General features: G+C 49.4%; 1 protein-coding gene across 1 annotated transcript; it reads right to left on the bottom strand.

The window, feature by feature from the left end:
- Positions 1 to 743: 743 nt before the first annotated feature.
- On the bottom strand, positions 744 to 18,152 carry TENT5C (terminal nucleotidyltransferase 5C). Its single transcript, XM_081120703.1, has 2 exons — positions 18,052 to 18,152; positions 744 to 2,708 (listed from the first exon to the last, which is right to left on the bottom strand). Exon 2 carries the CDS (start codon positions 2,680 to 2,682, stop codon positions 1,507 to 1,509), a length of 1,176 nt encoding a protein of 391 aa, XP_080976829.1. The 5' UTR covers positions 2,683 to 2,708; positions 18,052 to 18,152; the 3' UTR covers positions 744 to 1,506.
- Positions 18,153 to 25,805: the final 7,653 nt, after the last annotated feature.

The raw sequence follows: 25,805 nt of genomic DNA, 5'->3' as shown, positions 1-25,805 counted from the left end.
GCACAAAAAGTTTCCACACACAAAATCCCTTATTTAATCTACTGGGAAAGCAGAACTTTCAGTGGCCTAGAACTTTCCCATTTACTAAGCTTGCTTTAGACTAGAGATTAATACTGTTTTCCTTCTAAAGTGCAGAACACAAACAGGTATGGTCAAACCCACCAGGACAGGGAAGATTACTCTTCATTCACTCAATCCTTCCCCAAACACACCGGAATCGATCACTGCCAGGGGCCTGGCACTGGACACTCGGCCCCGACCTCGCGCACAGCACGGGGCCAGCAGCTTCCACGCCAAAGCAACTGGAAGCCAAAGAACTCCGCTCACAGGAGCCGATCATCCCACAGGTCACTTGGTTCTACTGAAATTCCTGAATTCACCTGTCAAAAAAAATCCCAAAAAAACAACACAAAAAAAACTAGAGGGGGAAATCTCTACTTTTGAAAAACAGCAACGAGAAACAACAAATCAGCCCAAGTGCTCCAGAAAAACAGCTTGTCATACTTGGAATGTGATCGGAGTGGGTTTCCGATTAAAACATGGGAGACCCTCACGTCAGTTACTCCAAGGACCCTAGACTCGGCACAATCCTCAGTCTTAGGAAGAGAAAAACAAAAGTGATGAGTTGATGAAGAAAACACAAGTGTCCTTCAATAAGAACTCCTTAAGGAAAAAAACTGAACATTCATGTTTCCTATTTACACTCACCCGCCCCCCCCCCCACCGCCACCACAATTCTATTTCAACATTATGTTCCATGTTTTATTTTGTTTTCAAGTTACATTTCAAAAAAAGATCTTTTTTTGTTTTGGCTTGGTGTTTTTTTTCTTTTTCTCAGCAATATCACACACAATTCCTCAGGATAGCACAGCAACTAAACCATAAACCACTTCCAACCAGGCCTCAGTTCTCCAGCTACTGGCTTCGGTTTATTGATGAAAGAAATCCTCAGCTCTGCTGACAGGGAGTAAACATAAACCATGGAGTCCTTGGAACAAAAAGGAAGTCCCAGGAGCACCCTCGTGTTTACCATTTTATGCCTGACTAAAACTGATACAAGAAAATAGACTATCGGCACAACTTCCGCGTAACTGAGAATCCCAAGCGAGGGCCAGCGCGGCCTGCTCCAGGCTCCAGCGAGAAGACAAGGAGCTCAGCCATTGTCACCCGCGGCCCACGCGGTCCCCAATCTCAATTACTGCACAGGGCTCGGGGCCCCTGCGCTGGTGTTTGGGACGTGACATGTTAGCGTCCATCCTGGAAAGATGTGGATAGGCCATACTTCCTATAACATTTTCCAAAGTGGCACTGGAATAACGGGTCCCTTCAGGATTGGCTCATGACATACTCTAGACCCATTCCAATGGGCACACAAAGAAAAAAAAGCAGAATCAGAGCTGAGTTCCCCTTTAAAAGCCAAACACCTACATCTAGAGGGAGGCTCCCCCACCTGAGAGCCCTCGCCCTAGGGGGGTTCCCACTGTGAAAACCCTCAGGTCTCAAAGGTTAGTTGCAGGGCAGCCAGGTAGGGTAGGGCTGGCTGTAGGTCACTGGAGGCTGGGCAACGTAGTAGTTGTTGAAGTTGCCGTCGCTGACGTAAGGAGCCGGCTGGTAGTAACAGGTGACGTTGGTGGCGCTGGGGATGATGTTCTGCTCGGCCAGCACGCGCAGGGCCAGGAGGGAGATGAGGTTCAGGGTCTGCCTCCGCTCGTGCCCCATGAGGCACACGGTGCTCTCGTTCACCACCCGGCGCAGGATCATGAGGTAGTCGTACTTGCTCCTCTCTTCTTCGGCAAAGTGGTTCTGCAGGTAGGTCTCCAGCTTCCTCTGCTGCTCCAGGATGTCGGGGAAGTCGATGAAGAACCTGGAGCACATGTAGCGCTCGAGGGTTTTGATCTCCTCCTGGTCGGTGGGCCTGAAGTCCCGCACGAGGAGGTTGCTGTACTTGAGCAGCCCCCCGCCCCTGATCTCCTCGGGGTTCTTGGTGGCGATGAGTCTGTTCTGCAGGTGGTCGAAGGCCTCCTCGAAGTCCCCGTACATGCTCTCCCCGATCACGGTGGGGTGCAGGTGCTCGGAGATGGGCTGGCTGGAGCAGTCGTAGAAGAAGAGCAGAGAATCCAGAATGATCTGGAAGGAGTCCACGCTGAACTCAAACTGGCGCCGGATGGAGTCCACGAACTTCAGCTCCACGTTCCTGCCGTTCTTGTTGGACAGGGAGATGAGGCTCCAGCGGTCGGTGTCGGTGCACACCTTCACCAGCTTCTGCACGTAGGCCTCCTTCAGGGTGACCGGGCTGATTTTGAGCTTGTTCACCCCCTCGGGCAGGAAGTTCAGAAGGGAGCACAGAACCACATCCCTGACCAGCTGAAATTCTGCCTCGGTGGGAAGAGCCACGTGGAAGATGAGATCCAGGTCTTTGCAGCCCAGGCCGTTGTCTTTGACCAGGACGTGGCCGGCGGCGGAGCCGTTCAGCCGCACGTCCTGCACTTTGATGCCCGCCTCCTCCAGCCGCCCGCGGACGGTCTGCACGATGTCCTTCAGGGTGATCTCCAGGGTGGGGAAGTTGCCTCGCCCGTGGACGGGCACCACCTCGTTCAGGACCTCGTGCAGCCGGCTGACCTGGTCCCAGCTGAGCACGCTGAAGGACACCCCGTCTCCGGTGCTGCTGCTCTCCTCGGCCATCTCGGAGCACGTTCTTGCCAGGGGAGCTGAAAGCGAGGGGGTGAGAAACAGAGTTAGGATTTACTTCTACGTGGCAAGGCGCTCGAGGGCCTCGGGGCGATGTTGATTTTTCTCTGAGCATTTTCCTGTAAAACAGGGATAAATGGCACCTACTGCTGGGCGTTGCTGTGAGGATTGCATGAGTTAAATGCGTAAAGAATAGTGTCTCCATGGAGCAAGGACAAAATACACACACTTACCCTGTACCAAACTGGATAACCTCACAATTTTGTCTTAGGTGGTTTTGTTTGCTTGTTTGGTCTGCGGGGGGGGGGGGGGGGGGTGTGTGTGTGTGATGGGGGGGTGAGGATGGGGGGGACTGCACTGGTTTGTGTGACAGGAAGGAGACAAGCTCATCACAGCAAGTAACCTGAACACATTAGTCAATAGAGGGCCTACAGGCTTTGCTAAGTGTCCTTGTTTTCTCCTGCTCTTGGTTCCCTAACTGCATCGTGAATTTGTTGACACCTATGCCACACACAGAACACAGGATCCACAAGAGAACGCTTCCTTCACTCTGAGAACATATGAATTCTCAACTCTGGGCCATAATCGCCTGAGAAGACGGGGTCGGTCAGTCCTGTTAGCATCACGTACACGGATGTCCTGTTAGGACAACCCTGTGTATTTGTCCTGTGGGAGTGGCCAGCCCTACGAGAAACACGTCTGTTACCCAGGGTAGGACCAAGGAGCTGTTTCAATATCAAAACTCCTGGGTTACAAAGGGTTAGGTCAGCTATGTAGTGGAACAGCTCTGCCCAGCGAGGAGGCCCCACACAGCATGTGAGGAGTGTCATCTTTCACCTGGGTTTTGAAAAAGTGCACCTTGAAACTATCCCAGGAGAAGAAAGCTCACACTTGGTACCAGGAGCAAAACATCACTGCCTCCACGTCGCCCATGAGAGCAACACAGTCACCAAAGTAATTTTCACCTAAGTTATACCTTGCAGAAAATGAAATGCAACAGATTCCTGGAAATCCTAACGTATTAAAAAATATTAATATATTAGAGTCAAGGCACCTGTCGATCCACATGGGTCAGGTATTAGCGACAGGGATGGAAGAGATGAAACAGAAGGTCAAGGTGCTGTCCTCAAACTTCATGGTGAGTAGTTGTCCCGCCCCATTCACTTTTCAGACTCGCTAGACACATGCAAAATGCACCCCAATGACCTCTGTAGTTGTATTGTTTGGAGGCTGCTGCTTCTCAGTGCACAGCCAGCACTTGTCGTCCTGGGGGCTCCAACCTGGATGTTTGGTCTTGCCATGGGACCAGGGATCCTTGCCTTACCTACAGTGCTCAGATCAATGAGGTGGTTGTCAGTGTTGGGGCCCCACTGGACACAATGAGCTGAGCTTTCCAGGAGCTGGCCGTTAGGAAGGTGGGTGACAAGGCGGTGTGTGGTAGAAAGAAAAGGTAACAGAAAAGAAGAAAGAAGTGTCCCTTGATTGGGGTGAACAAGATGATCACTTATGGGTATGGGACACAAGACAACTGAAAGGCAACATGAGTTGGAATCGAGGTCAGAGGCAGCATGGAGCCAAGACGTGGCCATGCCCCTGTGGCCACCATGCACCTCTCCTCAAGCCAGTCACAGGCTCCATTTGCATGTGGCTTAAGGGGCTGAATTTGCTTGGCTGGCAACGGGAAGGTGGAGCTCCAGGAACACCAGTCGGGGGTGAGCGCTCCTCTGCTCGCTACAAAAAGCTACTCACCGAGGGGAAGATAAAAGCTTCCCTTCAACATGCTTGGACAGTGTTAAGAAGCCCTAAGCTATCTGGATCATCCTACTAGAACATTCCTAAGTTCGGGATACCAGGCAAAATGTGCGATAACATGCTTAATGTTTACTGTGGCTGCTATTTGGCTTCAAGTCAGATTTGGGAGAGTAGTTTTCTTTCTAATGTGCTCTGTGGACCCTTGGTTCTTTGTGGCCCCTTTTATGATAAGCATATATAGGGCATTATCCAACTAAGTTCAAATAATTACAGAAATGTATGGCTCGAGCTTCATTTTGAGCCACTACTAAACTATCCATGATTTGGTGACATAGATTTCGGTCAGGCATGCTGATCTACCTGTAAAAATACAAATGGGGGCCCAATCAGGAATAGCTCAGCGTTTCAGCGTCAACCTAGGATCCAGGAGATCTCAGTTCGATTCCCAGTCAGCGCACATGCCCGGGTTGTGGGCTCGATCCCCAGTAGGGGTTGTGCAGGAGGCAGCCGATCAATGACTCTCTCATCATTGATGTTTCTATCTCTCTCTCTCCTTCTCCCTTCCTCTTTCTGAAGTCAATACAGATAAATTTTTAAAAAATACAAATGGGGGAGCTGCAATCCAATCAATACTTTGAATAGAAGGAACAATTAATTTTAAGAAACCTCCAGGAAGAACCTCAATCATGGTGCAGAGAATGGCTTTTGACTCAGGCCTTTCTTTCTAAGGAACTGTTAAAAAAAAGTCATGGGGAGTTGAAGTTAGGATTGCTCCTACCTCTAGAACAGTGGTTCTTAACATTAGAAGAGGGACATCTAGGACCAGTGAGAGCCTCCGGGAGTAGAAAAAGTACATATGCATGAGAATTTTCATCTATTTTTAAATCTCTGAACTTGTAGTAGATTCAAAGTTAGAATCTGTTTTAGACTGAGAATTTGTAAGGTTCATATGGGAAGAGGGGCAGGAATAGCCAGATAAGTTATGAAAATGGGAAGGATGTATATTAGCCCCATAAGAGATACTATGAAGTCACAATAATTGAAACAGTGTGGTACTGGCACCAAAAGCAGACAAACTGATAGAAGAGAATTTTTAAAATCTAGAAATAAAATCTAATAATAAGGGGATTTAGTACATAACAAAGGAAGCATTTCAAAATAGTAAAGGGGAAAACTTCAGACATCAGGATAGTTATCTAGATTTAAAAAAATAATTAAGTTCGTTCCTTATCTTGTGCCAAACTAAAATCTAGATGGATGAATCAAAAACTTAAGTATACTACATCAAACTAAAAAGCTTCTGCACAGCAAAAGAAATCATCAACAAAATGAAACGGGAGCCCACTGCATGGGAGAACATATTCGCCAATGAGACATCTGATAAGGGGTTAATTTCCAAAATACTTAAAGAACTTATACAACTCAACACCAGGAAGACAAACAATCCAATTAAAAAATGGGCAAAGAACCTGAAGAGACAGTTCTCCAAAGAGGACATACAGATGGCCAAGAGGCATATGAAAAAATGCTCAATGTCACTAATCATCGGAGAGATGCAAATTAAAACTACAGTGAGATATCACCTCACACCTGCCAGAATGGCTCCATCACTAGATCAACAAACAACAAGTGCTGGGGAGGGTGTGGAGAAAGGGGAGCCCTGGTGCACTGCTGGGGGGAATGTAGACTGGGGCAGCCACTGTGGGAGACAGTGTGGAGTTTCCTCAAAAAATTAAACATGGAATTGCCTCATGACCCAGCAATACCACTTCTGAGAGTATATCCTAAGAATCCCAAAAAACCCATCAGAAAGAATATATGCACCCCTATGTTCATAGCAGCGCTATTTACAATAGCCAAGATCTGGAAGCAGCCCAAGTGCCCATCAGTAGGCTAGTAGATTTTAAAATGTGGTACATTCACACACTGGAATACTATGTGGCTGTAAAAAGGAACTCCTACCTTTTGCAACAGCAATGATGGACTTCGAGATTATTATGCTAAGTGAACTAAGCGAGTCAGAGAAAGACAAATACCATATGATCTCACTTATATGTGGAATCTAATGAACAAAATAAACTGATGAACAAAATAGAGCCAAAGGCATGGATACATGGAACAGGCTGACAAGATGTCAGAGGGGAGGAGGGTGGAGGGGACTGGATGAAAGAAGGTGAAGGGATTAGCCAAAGAACATATATGCATAGCCCATGGACACAGGCCACAGTGTGGTGAGGGCCAGAGGGAGGGGAGGCAGGGAGGGGTCTGGGTGGAGGTGGGCAAAGGGGGAAAATGGGGGACATCTGTAAGTGTCAACAACAAAAATAAAAAATAAAAAAAACTTAAGTATAAAATACGAAACCCTAAGAGTACTGGGGGGGGGGGGGGGGACCACATGGAATCTATATATTTACAGTCCTTTCTATAGCATATAAAACCTAAAAGTCACAAAAATGGATACATTTGCCTATATATAAATTAAGATATCTACATGGCAAAAATGCCATAGAGAAGTCAGAAGACAAAGAAAAATATTTGTAACATTAAGAATTCATTTCCTAACAAATAACGAGCTTCTACGGAGCAGAAATACTTGACCCCTAACAGAAGAAGGGTCAAAGGACATGAACAGTGGCTCAGATGCATAACACATTCAACCTTCCCTTAAAGCGACGGGCAAATTAAAATGTCGCTGTATCCTTCTGGCAGATCAGATTGGCCAGGACCCAGAAGCAGTCACCTTGGGTACGATGCCCGTGGGCTCTCTCTAGAGGACAATGTGGCCCTCTCAGTTTTCAGTGGACATACCCTTGGACACGGCAGTTCTGTTTCCAGGAAGTCTACTTGGGATTTCACCCCATGGGTCCCCTTGCAAGTATGCACAAGACTATTCATTGTACAACTACTTACAAAGCTACAAGTGCCAACACATGTGGTTGTCTGAAAGAATGGTGACAGCTCTATCTGTATGAATGTGACATGCTCTTCAGGATTTATTAGCAGAAAAGCAAGTGCAAAACCGTGTGTAAAAGTACCAGTCTCTGCTTATACCATCTTAACCATCTCTGGAAGGACACACAGTAGTTCAGCCTACACCAAATACCACCTCTAGGTTGGCAGATAGGGGACAAAAAAATTTATCTTATCCCTTTTGAATTTAGAACCTATACATGTTAGTTGAAAGAAAGTTAAAATCTTGTTAGCCATGTTCTAAAATCTTTGCCCATGACCCTCTACTCATCTGCTATCTTACTTAATTCTGCAGTTCCTTTCCTGTCTCTCCCCACCATCCCCATATCCACGTGCCAAAATCAAACACACTTAGAAGTTTCCCCTCCAAGGCTTACACGCTCATCTCTAGAGGGTGGGCAGGGGAGGAGAGACTATATTTCCGCCAGAGTGGCTTTCAGTCAAGTTTCTCCTTGTGTACAGCATAAAAGATGTGTATTGTTTAAAACACACACACACACACCCCCAAAAAAACAAACCCACACCCCAAACTTTCAAAATAATGGATAAGCCATCTCATCTAGTTCCACTTTGTTTGTTATCCAAAAATGTTTTTTGTAGCTTTGTAAGAATTGCTATTTCTCATTTCAGACACAGTCTGGCCACCCTCATATGACACTGTTATGTTGATTATTAGCTACAGATGCAGGAACCCTAATAAATGCAATAAACATTTTTTCAAGACTCTAAGATGCCTGTGGTTGGCTTCTTCTACGTCAACTTCTTCGGACACACATATGAATAAAGGAGTTAACTTTTAGAGAAAAGTAGTCTGTATACAAGCACAGTGTGGGACCCGGCAAATGCCAAGTCCACGGTGTAGTATTTAAATCTCCCCATTTACCAAGATTTAGATAGAGGAACTCGAGCTACTGAAGGCGCGAATTTAGGCTGGGTTCACATTCAGTACTTAGTTCATTAGGGGAGCCTGCGATGAGTTATTGATGTGCACTAGAAAGGAATTCTTTGCCAAACGATTTCAAATATCAGCAGTACATTTTCCAGTTACTTAGACAAACATTGGTATTACTAATAAATCCAAGTCATAGGCCCTTAATGCTCAGAGAACACGCCAGAGCTTAGGGAAACAGTTTTAATTTTAATTAACCACATGAAATCAACATTGGTATAATCCCCATATCAAAGAATCACATGAAACACACATTCCCAGCTTATGAAAGGCCCTGGTTAAAGGCAAATTCTAGTTCAAAAATTCACAAAATAGTGACTAGGGGAGAAAAATGAATTTGAAGCCTGGTAAATTCAAACGAAAGTGCTTGATTAAGAACATAAAAGAAGCCCAACGTATTTCAGCATTTCCTTTCCTGGCAAACTTCCCTTTCACTGTTACTGATGTTTCCTCAAAAGCCTGGACCTTTGCAGGAAAACTTTCCAGCTCAGGGTAAGAGACCCAGCCATGGGCGACGGACCAAGCCTGGTGAGTGACTCCAAGGGAGGCGTGTGCGCAGAGCAGAGGGGGGACCTGGGAGGGGACCCACGCTCCGTAGCTGGCATCTTCCACACGCTCTCTCCCCTCTTCTCCTCCCTCTATGACAGAGGGCACTTGAAGCAAGAAGTTCCCTTGCGTCTAAAAGCCTGGAGAGTTCCAGCAGCAGGGGACACCTCATTAACTCCTACCCCACCTCTTCCCGCAGCCAGTGAGCCCAGTGAGCGAGCAACACGCTCCGGGCCTGTGTCTTGGTTCCTGGAAAAGGGGGGTGAGGCACGTGAGAGCGCGCGGAGTCTGAGCCACTGCCCGTCAGCTCCCACGCCACTCTCGCGGGTGCTCCGAGGAAGCTACAACCGTCCCTTTCCCACGACTCGGGAATAAGGATCGGGAATGATTAAGGCAACTGTCCCCAGAGCCTCAGCTGTCCCCGAGTCAGTGTGCTAAGTCTTGGAATTGGCGACAGCTTCCACCAGTTCTTGCTGCTACTAAGGCGATCTTTCTAAAGCAGAGATTTCGCTGGCGCTGTCGGGCCTTCTGTTACCCATGTGACTGTGGCACCTGCCTCCCCGCTGCCCCAGGCCCCGCCACACACACCAAGACAGCCTGAGTCAGTCGGTCACCTTTCGGCGCCTGTTTAGTGCAGGCTCCAGCTGAGCAAAGGACAGTGGTCATCTTCAGGGACACCAAGGCGGCTCTGAGGGCAGAGAGGCACTGGAGAGGGTCATTCACTGCCCACCGTGTGGTGCGGGAAACGTCTCAGTGGGATGCAGGCAGCTGCTTCATCACTGACCAGCTTCCTAAGCCCACCCTCGCTCAGGCTCCAGCAGGTACTGACCGAGGCAGGGCCCTCCAGGGGCTGTGTGGCCACAGCCATGGCCAGAGGACACCGACTGTGACTGGATGTTTAGCCAGGTGTCCTACTGTGAGCCACCAAACTCTATTTGACAAATCCCAAATGTGGTGACAGTGTTGCGGGGTTTTGTGTGGGTTATGCGTCAGCTCCTTCAGCACCCCTGGTACAGGAGATGCTACTGCATCCCCTTTATGACGAGAAAACTGGGCACGGGGAGGAGCCGCAAAATAACTGCCCAGGGGCTCGCCACTGGGAAGTGGCAGAAATGGGGTTTAAGTGGCTCCCTGGAGGTGGATACTTGAGTGCATGTGTTGGAGTGGGGACAGGGCTCTGAAGACAAGCTAGTTGCTCAGGAAGTTGTAGGAAGCAGGCCACAGAGGGAGGAAGGGAGGAAAGGGGAAGGTGGGAAGGTTTTCTACAAGACGGAGGGAGGGGTGTGCTGAGGCCACCTGAGAAAGGTCAGAAGGCACATGCTGAAAGCAACACAGAAGCATCCAGAACTAAACTAACAACTGTCAGTATAGAAACTCCACCCCTCAAAATCTGTCTGGATTTGGGGGTGTATACACTCTTGGGAGCCACCAGCACTGAATGTAATTAAGAATAGAAATTCTAATAGGTGTACTAACGTTTGTGCTAAGGGACCAGTGGCTGGGAGATAAAGGCCTAGGGTCCTCTCCAGAGGGAGCTCCAGGATGCTGGTTAGGGGGCAAGGCAGTGGATCTCAGACAAAGCAAGTCCAGAGGGCGGACCTTGGAGTGGAAGGAGCTAGGGCAGTCAGCTTGCTGGGCAAGAATTACGAAGAAAAAACAATGGCACAGGAGGGAGATGGTAGGAATGGGCTGACCCTTACTTATCTGGGCACGTAAGGCACACTGCCTCAGAGCATAAAGCAGCGACTGCCAGGGTTCGTTCAGTGGCTGGAAGATCGGAATGTCCATCTGCTGATAAAGCAACAGAACAGGACACTCCCTGCAGACAAGAGGGCCACTTCATCAGATCCAGGAAACAGGTAACCCAACTGGACCTGCAGGGACAAGGCAGGTCCATCTGCAAGAGAACAGGCCTCGCGGGTGAGCACAAGCACAGGAAGGAGAGCTGGGACAGGACTGAAAACAGAGGCAGCCAGGCACAGACCGACCCACGTGTGCGCAGAGAGCCTGGGACCCGACACCTGCCACTTTTCCCACCTGCGTCTAGTCTGACCCTTGAGATTCCTCTATCCTCGAGAAAACAGCCAGGCACCGTGGGTGACCATGGCCTGATATACGCGGCAGCAGATAAGAGGCAGAAAGGTGGCGTCGGCCTTCTGAAGAGCAAACCTCCCTTACTCCTTGAATTCCTAGAGGGGTGAAGGCCAGAAGTTATCTAGGACTGGGGGGGAATTCTGAGCAAGCCTTTTGTCTGCTGGCAGCCAGGGCCTCACCAGGGCCCCAGCCCCAGCGCCAGGGAGGAGAGGGCATTCTGGAGACTTCTCCACTGCCCCCAAACACATTGAAAAGTTACAGATAACCGAGGCACACACCTGTGTCTAATGTACATGGAATAAAAGTTTACATTAGCAGATGGCCCAGAGCAACAGAACCAGATAAAATAATGCCTTGCTTATGAAAAGGACAATGAAACATATTGTGTTTACTTTTTCCAAGAACTTATGCCTACAGTTGCCCACGCAAATACCCACAAACGCATTCCACCTCGGTTCAAATAGCTGCCCGTGCCACGACGCTGTGCCCAGAGAAAACATTTCTAAGCCAGTGACACAACAAACCTGCAGATGGTCTTTTCTCACTCTGGGCTCTGGGTCACACTCAGGTCTCAATCTATTTTCTCAGGGTTATCAGCATCCTCTGAGCCACTTAACACTGATGTTTACTGGAGCTGAAAAACTCGGTCGGATTCCCACAGCAACTGGGATGGTGCCTGAGCTAAAGGAAGAGATAGTCCTGGACCAAAGTCCTGCTCTGCATCAAGCTTTTCGAGTCTGAGGGGCCCTCACAAGTTCTTCCTCCCACAGATGTCAACATACAGTCTTCGCGGTTATCAATGACTGTGCTGTGTCCACAGACACCGCCCTGAGAAGACTCCAAACAGAAAGCTCATCCCGTCCGTCCAAATAGGATGCTTCAGCAAGTGTGGCTGGAGAGATAACACTGGGGCTACAAAACAGCATGCACAGAATCAAAACACAGGCCCACATGTAACAGGGACTCTGCAGATGTTCAAGTGCTTAAAGGGATATACTGAAATAGTGGCAAATGCAGATATTAACAAGGTCAGAACACAGGCATCTTTAGACGGAAGCTAAGCAGAAAAGCCTTGATCTTTCCAAGGTGTCAGCATTATTAAGTGCTAACTACGCAACTTGAACTGGAAATAATCCTTGTTGCTACTGGGTGGCCCACTACCTCCTACCCAATGCCTCTTTTTAAATCAGAGATCATTTGTAGAGATCCCCAAAGCTGGCCCTACTGTTACAGGCTGACTACACTGGGAAAATACATTTCTAGAAGGAGCCTGTTTACTATAAGGATGGCCAAGGACACATGCAATCCACAGTGTTTAAGGCCTGATGGCCTCCAGGTTTTATCAAGGGTTGCTTCCATAGGCTACTTTACCATCCAAGTCTCCACCTCAGAGCTCTGAACAGCTGTCAGCTGTCCAAACAAAATCCTCAGTCCCCTAACAGTCTAATCACTAGCAGCATCCCTGGGCCTTCTCAGGAAAGGGATAAGCCACTCTCAGGTGCTCCGATGTACTTCACATACATTGCACACATACCCGCCCCACACACACATACGTCTAAGCCTGGAGCTGGCCTCCACCTCAATGCGGACACCAATTACGCACATAGTTCCATCCAGGTTTTCATTTTGCACAGATCCTTCCCCGTGGAGTTAGCATTCACATAGCAGTTACCTGACCTCCAGTTCTGAGCATTGGCAGCAAGCTCAGTGGTCCCTCTGACATTACAAATGCTGCTAAGGGCAGAAATGTGGGAGAGCAGGCAGAATCGGGGCTGAAGGGGTGGGATTAAACTGAAGGGGCAAAACCATGGGGCGGTACCTATTTCTGCACCAACTGCACCTCAGGTGGCCAAGCCACCTTACCTTGTCTTTGATGCGTCCACGTGTGGAGTCATACAAGCCATGACTATAGCTCACCTGGATAATTGTCATTAAATCAGCATTTACCAAGTCATGCATTGTTGTCATCAGGCATCTCATAGACACCTTTTATTGGAAAGTTGTTTCCTGTTACGGTTTCCAATTTTAATTGCTGATAAATTGTTGGAGCCCTGGTCCCCTGCCGCTCTCAGATCTGATCTACAACATTAGATTACCTCACATTGTCCACTATAGAAAAATAACGTGTGTGCACTGGACTGGGAATCAAATGCCCTGTGCTCTAGGGTCAGGTCTGACTCACAGGGTGAATGATTATCAATGAGCTAGCCACGATGGCCCAATTTCCCTTCATACTTTCAAATATGTAAGTGCCTGCTATGTTCCCAGGGCTCTTCTAGAAGCTTATGAGACAAAGCAAGAGACAATGACGTCTGCCCTTGTAGAGCCTATATCGTTGCTGACACCCTTCTTCCATAACTTCGTGTTAACTCTTGCCTCCCACACAAGTAGAATCAGAACCTGAGTGTCAAGCATTTTTGCAGATGGTGGAGACCTGCACTGCCCAATACTGCATCCACAACCTCGTGTGGCTGCTGAGCACCAGAAATGGGACTAGTCCAAATTCAGATGTTCTGTGAATGTAAAGCACACACTGGATTTCAAGGACTCAGGACTCATACCCACCTCTCCACTATCATAAGCACAGGTCAGGGATAAGTTGGGTGTGTTTGGGGTGAGGGCTAGCCAGCCAGGTAAGGTGGAGGACTGCCCCTTCTTCCACCCTCCTGAGGGCTAAGCAAGGTGACAGCAGCTATGGCAACAAGGGGGTGGGGGCAGTTCAAGATTCATGGATAATGTTCTTCTCGCAGGTGGTTCCAGGGAGGTAATACAGAGACAGATATGGGACTTTCTGTGTTCATCCCATTGAATATAAGAGCTGAAGAGAATAGGGAAAAAGGCACAAAGCAGGACTGTAAAGGAGTACTGGAGAGGAGAGGCACGGGACAAGGGGATCCTCAGACAGGGCTAGCTCAGAAGCGTCTGAGAAGGTCCCAAAGACGGATTAAAGGGTGGAGAGGGAGGAGTAGCATTACTTTGATCAAATCTTTGAGTAGGTGTTCTGGAAGGCAAGGTAGGGCAGCTGGGAAGACTCCTCTGCAGAGGTCAAGAATAAACGGAAGGTCAGGGGGAAGGCAGTCCCTGTGAGTTGTGAAGGTGGAGCTCCAGGAGGCTGGGAGGTAGAACTGGCTGGGGCAGGGAGAGGAGCTGACTACTGCTCATGGAGCTGCTGTCTGTGGGAACCAGGTCAGTGATGGCAGTGGAAAACAAAAAAGTAAAAATCAAAGAATCAGCAGAACCGGCCACAGAGTGCACGCTGGAGGGAGGGAGGCTGAGCGAGCAGTGTGAGGCTGGTGTTGGGTGGATGGGCAGGATGGGAGGTGCTGAAAGGGAGCAGATTAACAGCTTGAGGGGTTTCAGCTGTGGGCCAATTAGTGGCCACAGCCTCTCAGCTACAAACCTACACCCCTGAGGCCTCCATTTAGCAGAAGGCCCAGAACCCCCTGTGCATTTTAGGCTGGGAGCTTTTGATTCCCAAAGCCCCAGAACGACACCTACTTGAAATAGGCCTCCCTCTCTGAGAGTAACGGTAGCTGAATGCCAGTAGGGCAGTGCGTCTGCCCAACCTCTGTGTGCCAGGCCCTGCTCTGGGGGCTGGGGGGTCAGCAGTGAGCACACATCCCTGCCTCCTAGGGCTCACATGCCATGGCGGCTGAGACAAACGAGTGGAAGCAGTGCCTGGAGGACACTGAGCTGCCCAGCTCCTCCTGCATCCACATACCCTTCCCTCAGCCTCCTCAGCACCTGGCACAAACTATGCCTAGGAAGCACTTAACCACTTACTGACTCGATCACTGTTATCCAAGAAATAAATACCAGGAGCCCCAAAGGCTCGGAGGCCAAAAGCATCCTACAGGGAGAGCTGTTTAACACCAGCCATTGCTTCTTCCTCGTACTTTTCTCCTGTTGTTCTAAGAAATTCTGTAAACAGCTCTAGAGCAGCTACAGGGGACAGCTGTCCAAAATCTATTCATTCTAAACAATCCATTAGGCGATTTCTGACATAGTTGGGTTACACAAAGACACTGCCTCTAAACCATTTCAACTACCAGTATGAGCTCCCTCAAAATAAAGGGAGGGAAAGAATAAAAAGTCTAAGACCAGAAGTCCCACGAGCAGCATAAGTGATCACCAGCACTGCTGTACCCACGTGGCTGCAACACATGAGCATTCCTTTACCAGCAGGTGCCCGCTCCATCACAATACATTGTGTGCCAACTTAACATGCTACAGTGAAAGCACCAAGATGGCAGAACACATGTCCCTATATTGCCTTGTTTATTTCAGTGACGACACACACAAAAGCAATAAGCCTTTTCTAACCAGAGTAATGTTTTATCACAAGTAACACCTCAGACCCTGCATTGCTACACACACACACACACACACACACACACCCTCTGCAAAATTGACAGATACAGACCATAGCCGGTGTGAAACCAAGAAACCCAAACACAAGTTTAACTCCTGAAACTAGCCTTGGGCTTCCACAACTTGTCTCAGTAACACAAAAATGGTTTAGCACATCCATGCAGAGCTCAACGGCTTGTCATTCTTTCGTGACTGACCCCCAAGCACACAACACATCAAAGATGAAGACAAGGTACTACTTACTCGAGCAGTTAAAAACATGTCATTTTCTAATTCGGTATCGAATGTATTGGTTACTGGCACTGGCAGAACAAGGGCAATACAGTCCACTCTAAGTTATCTTTATTGCCCAGCAGTTCCTTGGACTTTCAGAAGTAGGAAGACTTCTCTGTTCTCTGGTGGATGGTGCAAAATGTCCACAATCTGCTCCGGCCTTGACCGTTGGGAATGTAGGCTAAGTGGGGGTGCTGTTGGGAGAGGGGCTGTAGGGGGAGCTTCTGCAACTCAGGATGGGATTTCCAGGAGCTACTGGTGCTCAGACTAGAGTAGGGCACCTAAGAGGAGCCCCTGGAGCTCAGCTAAATCACATTCATTCTGACAAACAGGCCAAGGACCAAATCCTTTCCTTCAGTTACCCCCAACTTAATCTCCAGATACAAGGTAGGTATTACAGAAGAAAGTTCATATAAAGAGTGTTGCTGTTAGCTCTACAGCCACACACTAACGTTCCTTATGAAATCAGGGACTTTTGTTTTGGGTAACAATTTAGAGGCCTCTTGGCAGACAAAAAGTTTTGTTTTGTTTTTAATGTTTATGGGACTCTCCGCACAGCTGTCTGAACAATTGTATCTGAACGATTATATACAAGATACGGCAAGCTCCTTTCTAAAAACTCCTTATTGAGACTAAGCGTACTCTAAAGATATGGGTATACCTTAAGACATAAGGTTTCAGTTATCTCAAGTAAAAGCTCGGCTCCAGGGATATTAACTTTTCCATCTTCACAAACAACAATGGCAAAGCACAGAATTCCTGCTGGTCCAGCTCAGACCGCTTCCCTGAAAGCGAAGAGAAAAGTCAGCATTCTCTAGGCCCCACCCCACCCCCTTCAACCAGCAGAGTCTCCGGTGTGCGCGGGTCTCACCCCCTCGGTCATCCCTCTGGGGACTTAAGGCTCAGCACAATTCTCCGCAAGCGCTCCTGCCACCCTCACCGTGCTTCCTCGCTCTGCTCCTGGCCAAGTCCTTGCCGCCTGAAGCATGTTGAAAGGTTAGCGGAGCCAACAATGGCCACTCTCATCCCCGCTGGAGGACAGCTGGGCCGAGCCCAGAGCCTCCTTCAGGACTTAATCATCTTAACTTCATTTCCCGGGAAGGTTCGGGTTCCTAGCCCACCTACCAAGTATCCTCAATACCATCTGTCACAATACAAATGATTACACGGTCTTCCTAAACGCTTAGAGTAACCGGTGCGCTTCAAGCACTGCGTTGTTTGCATGTTATGACTCCATTAGAAAAAAAAAAAAAAAAGTTAAAAAGCAGCAGGTCCCTACTTAGGGACTTGGGCGGCCCTGCAGAAGCCTTGCTCCGAGCCAAAAGGAAAGGGGAAGGGGGCTGAGCGCATCCCTCCCGCGGGGTCCAGCCCCAACAGCAGGTTCTAGTGACGGCGGGTGAAGTGCCCCCTGCTTTGCGGTAGCAGCGCCTTTTTAAATTTTATTTTACTTTATTACTTTATTGCCGCTCGCACGAGATGCGTGCAGGTCTGCTCCAGGCTCCCAGCCTGGCCTCAGGTTCGTCACCCTCCTGCGACTCCCTCCCACCTTCGCGACCTGAACTGCGACACCTCCCGGGGCGGCGGCGCCTCGGAGCCACCCGCGGCACCGCTAGCCGAGTCAACTGACTGTCATGGCTTTTAGTCTACGCAGTAAGCAACTTTCATTTCTAAAAGGGGCGGAACCAGGTCGCAGACACCGTATTCCCGAGAAGTTTCCGAGAGGAGCGCAGCGCGCTCTTGGGTCACTTTGCTGCTCACGGCGTCCACAGCCTTGGTGGGAGTCCAAGAAAAGCGAGCGATGTCCTCCCGGGCGCTGGCACCGGGCCTGGGGCGCGCCCCTCCCCTGCCCAGCCCGATACCAGCCCCTGGCCGCTGCGTCCCCCGCTGCGCCTCCCCGAACCGCCGCTTTCCCATTCGCGCTGCGTGGGCCCGAGACGGCGTGAGTGCCCGCGGAGCGCAGGTGCGGGCCCGAGAGCCCGCAGGCGAGGGAGGGGTGGCGGGGCGCGGGCGGGCCCGGGGCGGCAGCCGCAGGCCCCCCATCGCGTACGCTTCGGCCTCCCCGCGGCGCCCGGCCAGGGCGCAGCGCGCCGGACGCGCGCAGCAGGAACTCGCTGAAGTTTGCCAAGCCCCGGCCGAAGTCTCTGGAAAGTTGCAGCTCCCTCTCGGAGCGTCTCGCCCGGCCCACGGGGACTGGGGGGTGGAGGGAGGCTACCGCCGAGGGAGCTGCGGGGGAGGGCGCACCGGGTCCCGGCACCTGTCCCCAATACCGCTCCGGCCCCCGCGCCCCCACTGGACCCGGCGAGGACCGGAGCTCCGCTCGGCGGGGACAGACCCCCGAGGGCAGAGCGCGGGGCTCTCTGGAGCCGCCGCATCCTAGCCCCTTCGGGGGAGGGGTGCCCCGGACTCACCTGAGCGGCAGAAGAGGAGACCGCGGAGGCAGGTCCTTGGCGCGGGCAGCCCCCCGACAGGAGCGGCGCGGTCACTTCGGCCCCCAGGCAGCGGCACCGAGTGAGGCTGCGGGCCGCCGCCCCCTCCGCTCTTATACGGCCTGACCACGCCTCCGCCCTCGGCCCCCGCCCGTGCCCCCGCCCCTGAGCCGGCCTCCCGGGGCGCGAGGCGGGGCAGGGCGGAGCCAGGGCCCTCGGGGGCCGTCCGCCCGACGCTGACGGCGAGGGCCGGGGAAGGTGCCCTCTGATTGGCTCCCCGGGTGAATGGTTGCCGGGAGACGGGTAAATCTTCGCCGGTGCCAGAGGAGGCGGCGCCGCACGGTCAACAGAGAGGCGCCGCGTGGGCACCCCCTGAACTTCGGGGCTGCCGGGACCCCGCGGCTCCTACTTTCCACGGCGGCGCCCGTCACACAGCCTCCCCGAGGCTTTCCCCGTCTCTCCCGCGCCCTCGCAGGCCTGCTTTCCTGCCGCTTCTCTGGAAGTTTCGCGTCTTCCCAGGGGTGGGGCGTGAAACCCCCACGCCTACCTCCAGGGTGTGTTTTGAAGTCGGAAAAAAAAAAAATGTATGGTTTCTGAGCCCGGGGAACCTTCCCGATTCCCCAGGCAAACTGGCTGGAGGTCATTGGGGAAAGAGGCCACGCAGCCGCGCTCGGGCCGGAGCGGGCCACCTGCGCGCAGCGCGCGGGACCGAGGACCTCGAGGAACCCGGCGCCGAGCAGCCCGGACAGCCCCGGCGCGCGCGGCGTCACAGGGCCCAGCGGGCGTGTTATATAACCTGCGGGCGGGGTTTGGACACCACCCACTCATTCCGTGGCCAGTGGTTTACAGTCCAGCTTCCAAATTCAGATAACCTGGGCTGGGATTTCCATTCATCACCCGACTATCAACTAACTTGATACATCTCCAGCTCCTCACCTGTACGGTGGGACTAAAAATGGAACAGCTTTGTGGGGTCGTATAAGCGTTAAGTAAGAAAAGGGAAAGCTATTAGTGTGGTGCCTAATATAAGGTGGGTGGTAAATATTATTTCTATCAGATAGTAGCTTGTTTATCAATAAGCACGTATTGAGCTTGTACTGATCCTATACTAGGTGGTGGGAGAAATGATTGCTTCCCAGATGCTGTATTTCTGTCCCCTGCCCCTTCCATTCCTGCCTGAAATAAAGGTGGCTTTCAGGGTCTGCCAGGATAGAGAGTTCTCAGATCTATGCCTTTCCGGGTGGGGGTGGGGGTTCCTGAAACATCAAGGAGATACGAGATCAGTAGGAGTGCTTGTAGGAAGAGACACAGTGACTCTGTTGTTGGACATGCAATCAGGCTATATGGTCTGATTTTTTTTTTTTTACTTTTAGTTTTTGAGGTATAAATTGAGTTAAGTGCACAAAGCTGATGTGTATAGGGTGATGAATTTTCTACATATGTGTACGCCCATGTAACTGCCACCCAGATCAAAACATTGACAATCTCCAGCTTCCGCATGCCCCTTCCCATTCAGCGTCCCACAAGGGTAACTACTGTTCTGACCTCTATCACCATAGATTAGTTTTATCAATATTTGAACTTGATATGGATGAATTACACAGTGTATGCACTTTTGTGTCTGGCTTCTTTCACTCAATAGCGTGTCTATGAAATGTGTCCATGTTGTCACATGGAACACAATGGTTCATTCTTTCCCAATGCTGTGTATTATTTCATTACATAAATATTCAGTAATTCATGCACTCATTCTCCTGGTGGATGTTTGGGTTGCATGAAGTTTTTGCCTATCACGAATGAAGCTGCTTACTAATAGTCTTCTTTCCAGTTTTATTGAGGTGTACTTGACAAATAAAAACTATGTATATTTAAAGTGTACTACATGATGTTTCGATATACAGTATGAAATGATCACCACAACCAAGCTAATTAACATATCCCTCACCTCACGTAGTTACCTTATGTGTGTATGTGTGGTGAGGATGTTTAAGATCAACTCTCTTAGCAAATTGCAAGTATATAATACAGTGTTATTAGCTATAATCACCATGCTGTATATTAGATCCCTAGAACTTATTTATCCTGCATTTGTACCCAGAATGGGAATTATAGGATCATAGAGTATACACATATTAAGTTTTAAATAGACTGCCAAACAGTTTCCGAAAGTGGTATAACAATTTATATATTTCCGCCAGTGATATGAGATTTCCAGTTGCTCCACAACTTAAAAAAAGGGTGTATTTCATTGTGATTTAAATTTACGTTTCTCTAATAATCAATGACATTGAGCAACTTTTCATATGCTTTTTGGCCATTTTGATATCCTTTTAGTAAAATGATTGTTCATGTGTTTTACCTATTTTCAAGTTGCCTGTCTTACTGATCTATGAGTTTTATACATAGTCTGCATATGAGCCCTTTGTTTGATACATGTATTACAAATATCTTCTCCCAGTCTGTGGCTTTCTTTTCATTCTCTTACTATTATCTTTTGATGAACGGAATTTCTTAATTTTAAAGAAAGCTAATTTATTAATCTTATTTTTATGAGTGGTGCTTTTTATGTCCTGCTTAAGAAATCTTTGTCCAGCCTAAAACCATAGAGGCCATCTACTTAGTTTTGTTTTAGCTTTCACATTTAGGTCTATGATTCATCTCAAATTAATTTTTTGTGCAGCTTGAGGTCAAAATTTATTTTCTCCCACATGGATATACAATTAGCTCAGCACCATCAGCAAGGAGTTTTGTTGAATGAATGAATGAATGAATGCATGAATGAATGAATGAATTGCTGAAAATTCAATTAAGAGAACAAAGTGACTGATTACTTAAAATCCAGATTGTCCATAAAAAATCCAGCATACATGATTACATTAAAATTAATGCAAATTATTTTATTCCATTGGCCCTTGGACCATTTCTACTTTTCAGTACCTCATGGATACCATTAGCACAAGTAGCCTCAGGGTAAAATACAGGTCAGAAATTCTTACCTAGAATTTGCTCTAGCATAGTTTGGTTCTACCTTTGCTTGGGTAAAATTTTGTCCAGCTTCCTGACTATTAGGCAATTTTGTGGTAGGAGGGAGAACCAAGAGCTAGAAAAGAAATTCATTATTTGTACGTGTGTATACATTTTTCTTTGGGCCCCTTTTTATATCTGGGGCATGACTTGACTTTTCTAGAATTTTGTTTTCATTTTTTTGTTGTTTTATTTTTTTAAATACACAGTGTTCTTTCTACCTCATAAAACTGTAGCACCCTGGAGCTGGAAGGAGTCTCAGGAAGTCGCCAGGTACTGCCCACTGGCCTTGGAATCACGTATTGAAAAGGTCCTTCAGAGATTATCGGAGCCTCCTTTATGCCCAATTCTGGCCTCTGCTGGAGCACATCCAACCAAAATGGCCTCAAGACCTTTGCATTCTGAGTAATCTCTGATCTGTTCCTAGGATTGCTGAGGGAAGAAAAGCAAAGGCAGGAATTAGTCTTTAAAATGCAGGTTTTGCCTCACTTGTGGCCATGACCCTGAAAAAGTTCTATGTCTGAATAGAATCTTACTTTAAATACTTGGGGAAGCAAAAAGATTCTATCATTAACCTGTTTTGTAACGCAAGGAAAAAATCTTTTTTTAGTGTCCAGTTATCCTCATTTACATTTCTTTAAGTCTGGAGTTTTTGTATTACTTTGTCTCAAAGTGGATCACCATGATAAGCATTCATTAAAATGCCCTGTTCTAAATGTCTTTCTTAAAATGATTTTTAAGCAAGGTTTTTTATTGCTGCATATTGACATATAGAGCCGTGCACATGGATCATAAGAGCACAGCTCGATGAATTTCCACAAACTGAACAAGCCTGTGTCACTAGCACCCAGATGGAGTAATGAAAAGGCAGCACAGCACTGTGGGCCTGTTTAGAAGCCTCCAAGGCAGCACTGGCTCCATTCTCATGAGTCTCTGGTGGGGCTGAGGCAGGACCGGTTTTCCGATTCCCACCTAGACCTCTCAGCAGTAACCCCCCATCTCTTCTCGGGCTTCTTCCAGCCACTGTTTCTCTTGGTGTTGCAGAGAGAACACTAGTTTTGGAGTTAAAAGGTGTAAATTTTGTTTGGAGCAAAGCACCGGAGCAATGAACCAAGGACTGGTCAGATCTGATGGGGCAGGGAGGGGAAGTGGGCTGCGTCTTTGGGGACAGTTATGGCAGCAGAGACACTGGGGCACCAGGGAATCAGGAAGGGAGGAAGATCCGAGCCCAGAAAGGGAGAAGGGTGATGGTGGCACTGCCAGAGAAAAGAGGGTGATGCTGAAGACGCAGGTGCTGACATCATCCCCCTGAGGGATGTCTCTAGGCCCCTTTCCTGTCCACCTCCCTAACGGTGTTCCTGGAGAAAGCGGGGAGGGTTGGGTCAGATGGCTTGTGTCCCTGTCAAGTGGCTTCCCCGATCTGAGTTTTGGCTTCTTTGTCCCAGGATGGGAATGATCACTAGCCCCCGTGCTCCGTGGAGGTGTGTGCTGGTCAAACGAGGTAGTGCATCCATGTGCAGGCACCGGCCCCGTGCACAAAACAGCTCCCGTTGCCAACCTTGGGCCCTTTCTCACGTTACTGTCAGTACAGCTTGGCAAGCACGTGGGAGGGGAGGGGAAGGGAGGGGAGGGGAGGGGAGGGGAGGGGAGGGGAGGGGAGGGGAGGGGAGGGGAGGGGAGGGGAGGGGAGGGGAGCAGGGTGAGTGCTCCACACCTTGCTGTGGCTACCTTCACTTCTGGGGCCTCAGATTTCTTATCTGAAGATTAATGCCTTCAAATCTCCCTTCAGGGAAAAGGGATTCCGTGGAAGTGTAAATCGTTAATTCATCATTTCATATCTTATGACCAACCCCTGGGTCCACTCTGAACTTGCCTTACCTTTAGGCCTCGGATGTCTCTCCCCAGCTGCCCAAATGCCTGAAACGCCAAGCACTGAAGCCCACGCTTGCTGGAGAAGAGACCTGCCGTCCTCCGTAGCTCACCGGACAACCAGGATGCCCACCCGATAGGAACGGCTGACTCGCCTCCCAGGTGTGCTTCTCAGTGGTCAAACATCATCTTTCCAGTCCTCCTCTCAGTCTAGACATTTAGTTGCAATTAATAAAAAATAGCTCTGGATGATTTAAACAAAATGGAATTTCTTGAAAAGATATTGGGGAGCCCAGAGAATCAGCAGGATGGCAGGAGGTCTTGGCCACCACCACCACTGCCACCACCCACTGAGAAGCGAGTCTTTGTGTCCCTGCCTATTCCCATCATTAGCTTCTGATTCAAAATCCGGATAGAGGGTCATCTGATCGGCAGAGCCCACCTCGTGTGCCCAAGCCCCGGTTGCAAAGGAGGTTCACAACCAGATCATCTGATCATTTCAGCTTTAACTCCAGGAAGGGGGCCCTACCCCTTACGATGGGCGATTCTCCAAACAGCAAAGCAAGACCAAATGCTAGGTGGCCAGAACATACACCTCTTCCTTCCAGCCTTTGCCTCCATCCCTCATGAGCACTGCTTGAATAAATCAGTATGCTTTGATCCATCTGCCTCTGGGTCACACATGCGGATAAGTTTCTGAGGCCTACAGCCCGGAGGACCTGGAAATGGATTCTTGAGAAGCTTGCAGGATGGAGGCTGTTCAGCTGGCCCTGCCCTGCCAATACTCTGCTCTTGGCCAGGTGACACTTTTCCTCCAAATTTCTTAGAATAGGCACTAAGTGGATGTTTGGTGGAAGAAAGAAAAAGAAAACAAGAGATAAAGAGGCCTTGGATAAAGTCACCACTCCCCCAACCCCAAGTCTCAGGTTTCATTGCAAGCTCTGTGTTATATTAGCTACTGGGCTGAGCCTCAGGTTCCCTTTTTTTTTTTTAAGGACCTGGCCTGGCTTGCCGCCAGCACCTCTGGCTCCTCGGTGACGTGAGGGGGTGAAGGGTGAGTGGCCGTGCTGCCCCGCACACCATGGGGTTGGCTGCCTGTGATGACAGTGTCCCAGGGCTGGCGCTTGTGTAACAGGCGGATATACCGAGAGGGGACGAATGTTTGCTCAGCAGCCCAGAAGTCTATAATTAGACTGTCACAACATCAGCAAAAGTACAGGATCAATGTAATCAGAGAAGAAATGGAAAAGAACACGGCATCAGTCAACGCCTCCAGTGGGTCCCTGCGGTTTCCGCAACACTAATCGCCCCGGCGGGTTCAAAGTCCCACTTGTGGGTTTTGTCCGGGTGACAACCAGGTTGGTAGGGGCCTATCCTGATGCCCCGCTCAGCCACCAGCTCCCCCCTCCATTCTCCCTTCCTCTGCTCACTGAGTCTTAGGGATGAGAGTCCAAAGGAGGCTGGATTGCACCAAAACTCATGGAGTGGCTGCAGCCCCTCCATGCCTCGTCTATGCACGTGGGAGTGGAGGGGGCCGGCTTCTTTAAAAAGCAGATTCCCGGGCCCTGTCGCAGCCTTCTGGGGTAGATGCCTGGAATCTGCATTTAGCACACCCTCGAGTGATTCTGTGTATGCTGATGCTTGAAGACCACCGGGTTGAGGCATCCTCTGTGTCATGAAGACCTGCCCCCTTTCTCCACTCGGCACCTGGTCTGGTTAGAACACAGTCAAGACAGCAGCAGATTCAGGGCAGCCAAGGTTAAAGGGCCTTTCCAAAGGCAAAGAATGATAATGGGCCTCTTATTTTCTTTTTAATCACGTTAAGAATTCCAAGCTGCAGACCGGTTTGTCTCAGTAATGCTGGTGACATCTGATCTAGTGGGTAATGGTCAGTGTCTTTAGATTCCTCCACAGATCAGGGCCCAGCTCTGCCCCTGGGGGATCTTGAACCCAGGGCTTCTAGTCTCCCCTGAGCCTGATCCCCACAGATAGAAACAAATGGTTTTCACAAATTTGTGAGCCCTCATTTCTTATGCAATTTTCACACATAAATAATACATGTTGCATCGCATTAAAATCAGAGAAGCAGAAGGAAGAAATAAATCATTACTAATCCCACAGCATCGATTCTATTAGTACTTTGGTGTTGATCCTTCCACATGGTGGACATGGGCATGCACACACACTCACACACACGCTCTGTTCCTGCTTCCACACAGTGGACATGGGCGTGCACATACACTCACACACACACTCTGTTCCTGCTTCCACACAGTGGACATGGGTGTGCACATACACTCACACACACGCTCTGTTCCTGCTTCCACACGGTGGACATGGCATGCACACACTTGCACATGTTCTGTTCCTGCTCCGTCAGGGTCCCAGCTCTGGCAGATGGCACACTAGCACAGGGTTACTGAGGAGAGCCTCAGAGGGACCATTTACCTAGTTGTGGACAAGGTTAAGGGAAACCTTACCAAGGGATGGGGCAGCCTCGAAGGATTGATAACAAGCAGGGAGCCTCCCAAATGACCTCTTCATTGTCCCAATGTCCCCCTGCACCTTACATGGAGGCATTTTCTATACTAGTTTTTTCCCCCTAATAAAACTCTCCTTCACTGTTTTATTGTGCGGTGACCAAGCTTTAGAAATGTTAGCTGCAGCAATCGCAAGTGTCAGGGTAAAAGGAGACCTAGGAGGGTGGCACCACACGCATCATGATGACCATTCAAGCCGACTCGGGTCCAGGTCTCTGCGGCAGAACCATGTGACCAGGTGAGGGGTATGATCCGCATGGTGGTTGCAGGGACAGGCTCCCGGATCAGACTTGCTGGGTTCCA

The sequence above is a fragment of the Miniopterus schreibersii genome, assembly GCF_964146895.1.
Source record: "Miniopterus schreibersii genome assembly, chromosome: 19".
Taxonomy (NCBI): Eukaryota; Metazoa; Chordata; class Mammalia; order Chiroptera; family Miniopteridae; genus Miniopterus; species Miniopterus schreibersii.
Note: the sequence above shows the minus strand (reverse complement) of the source record. Positions and strands in the feature narration are given on the sequence as shown.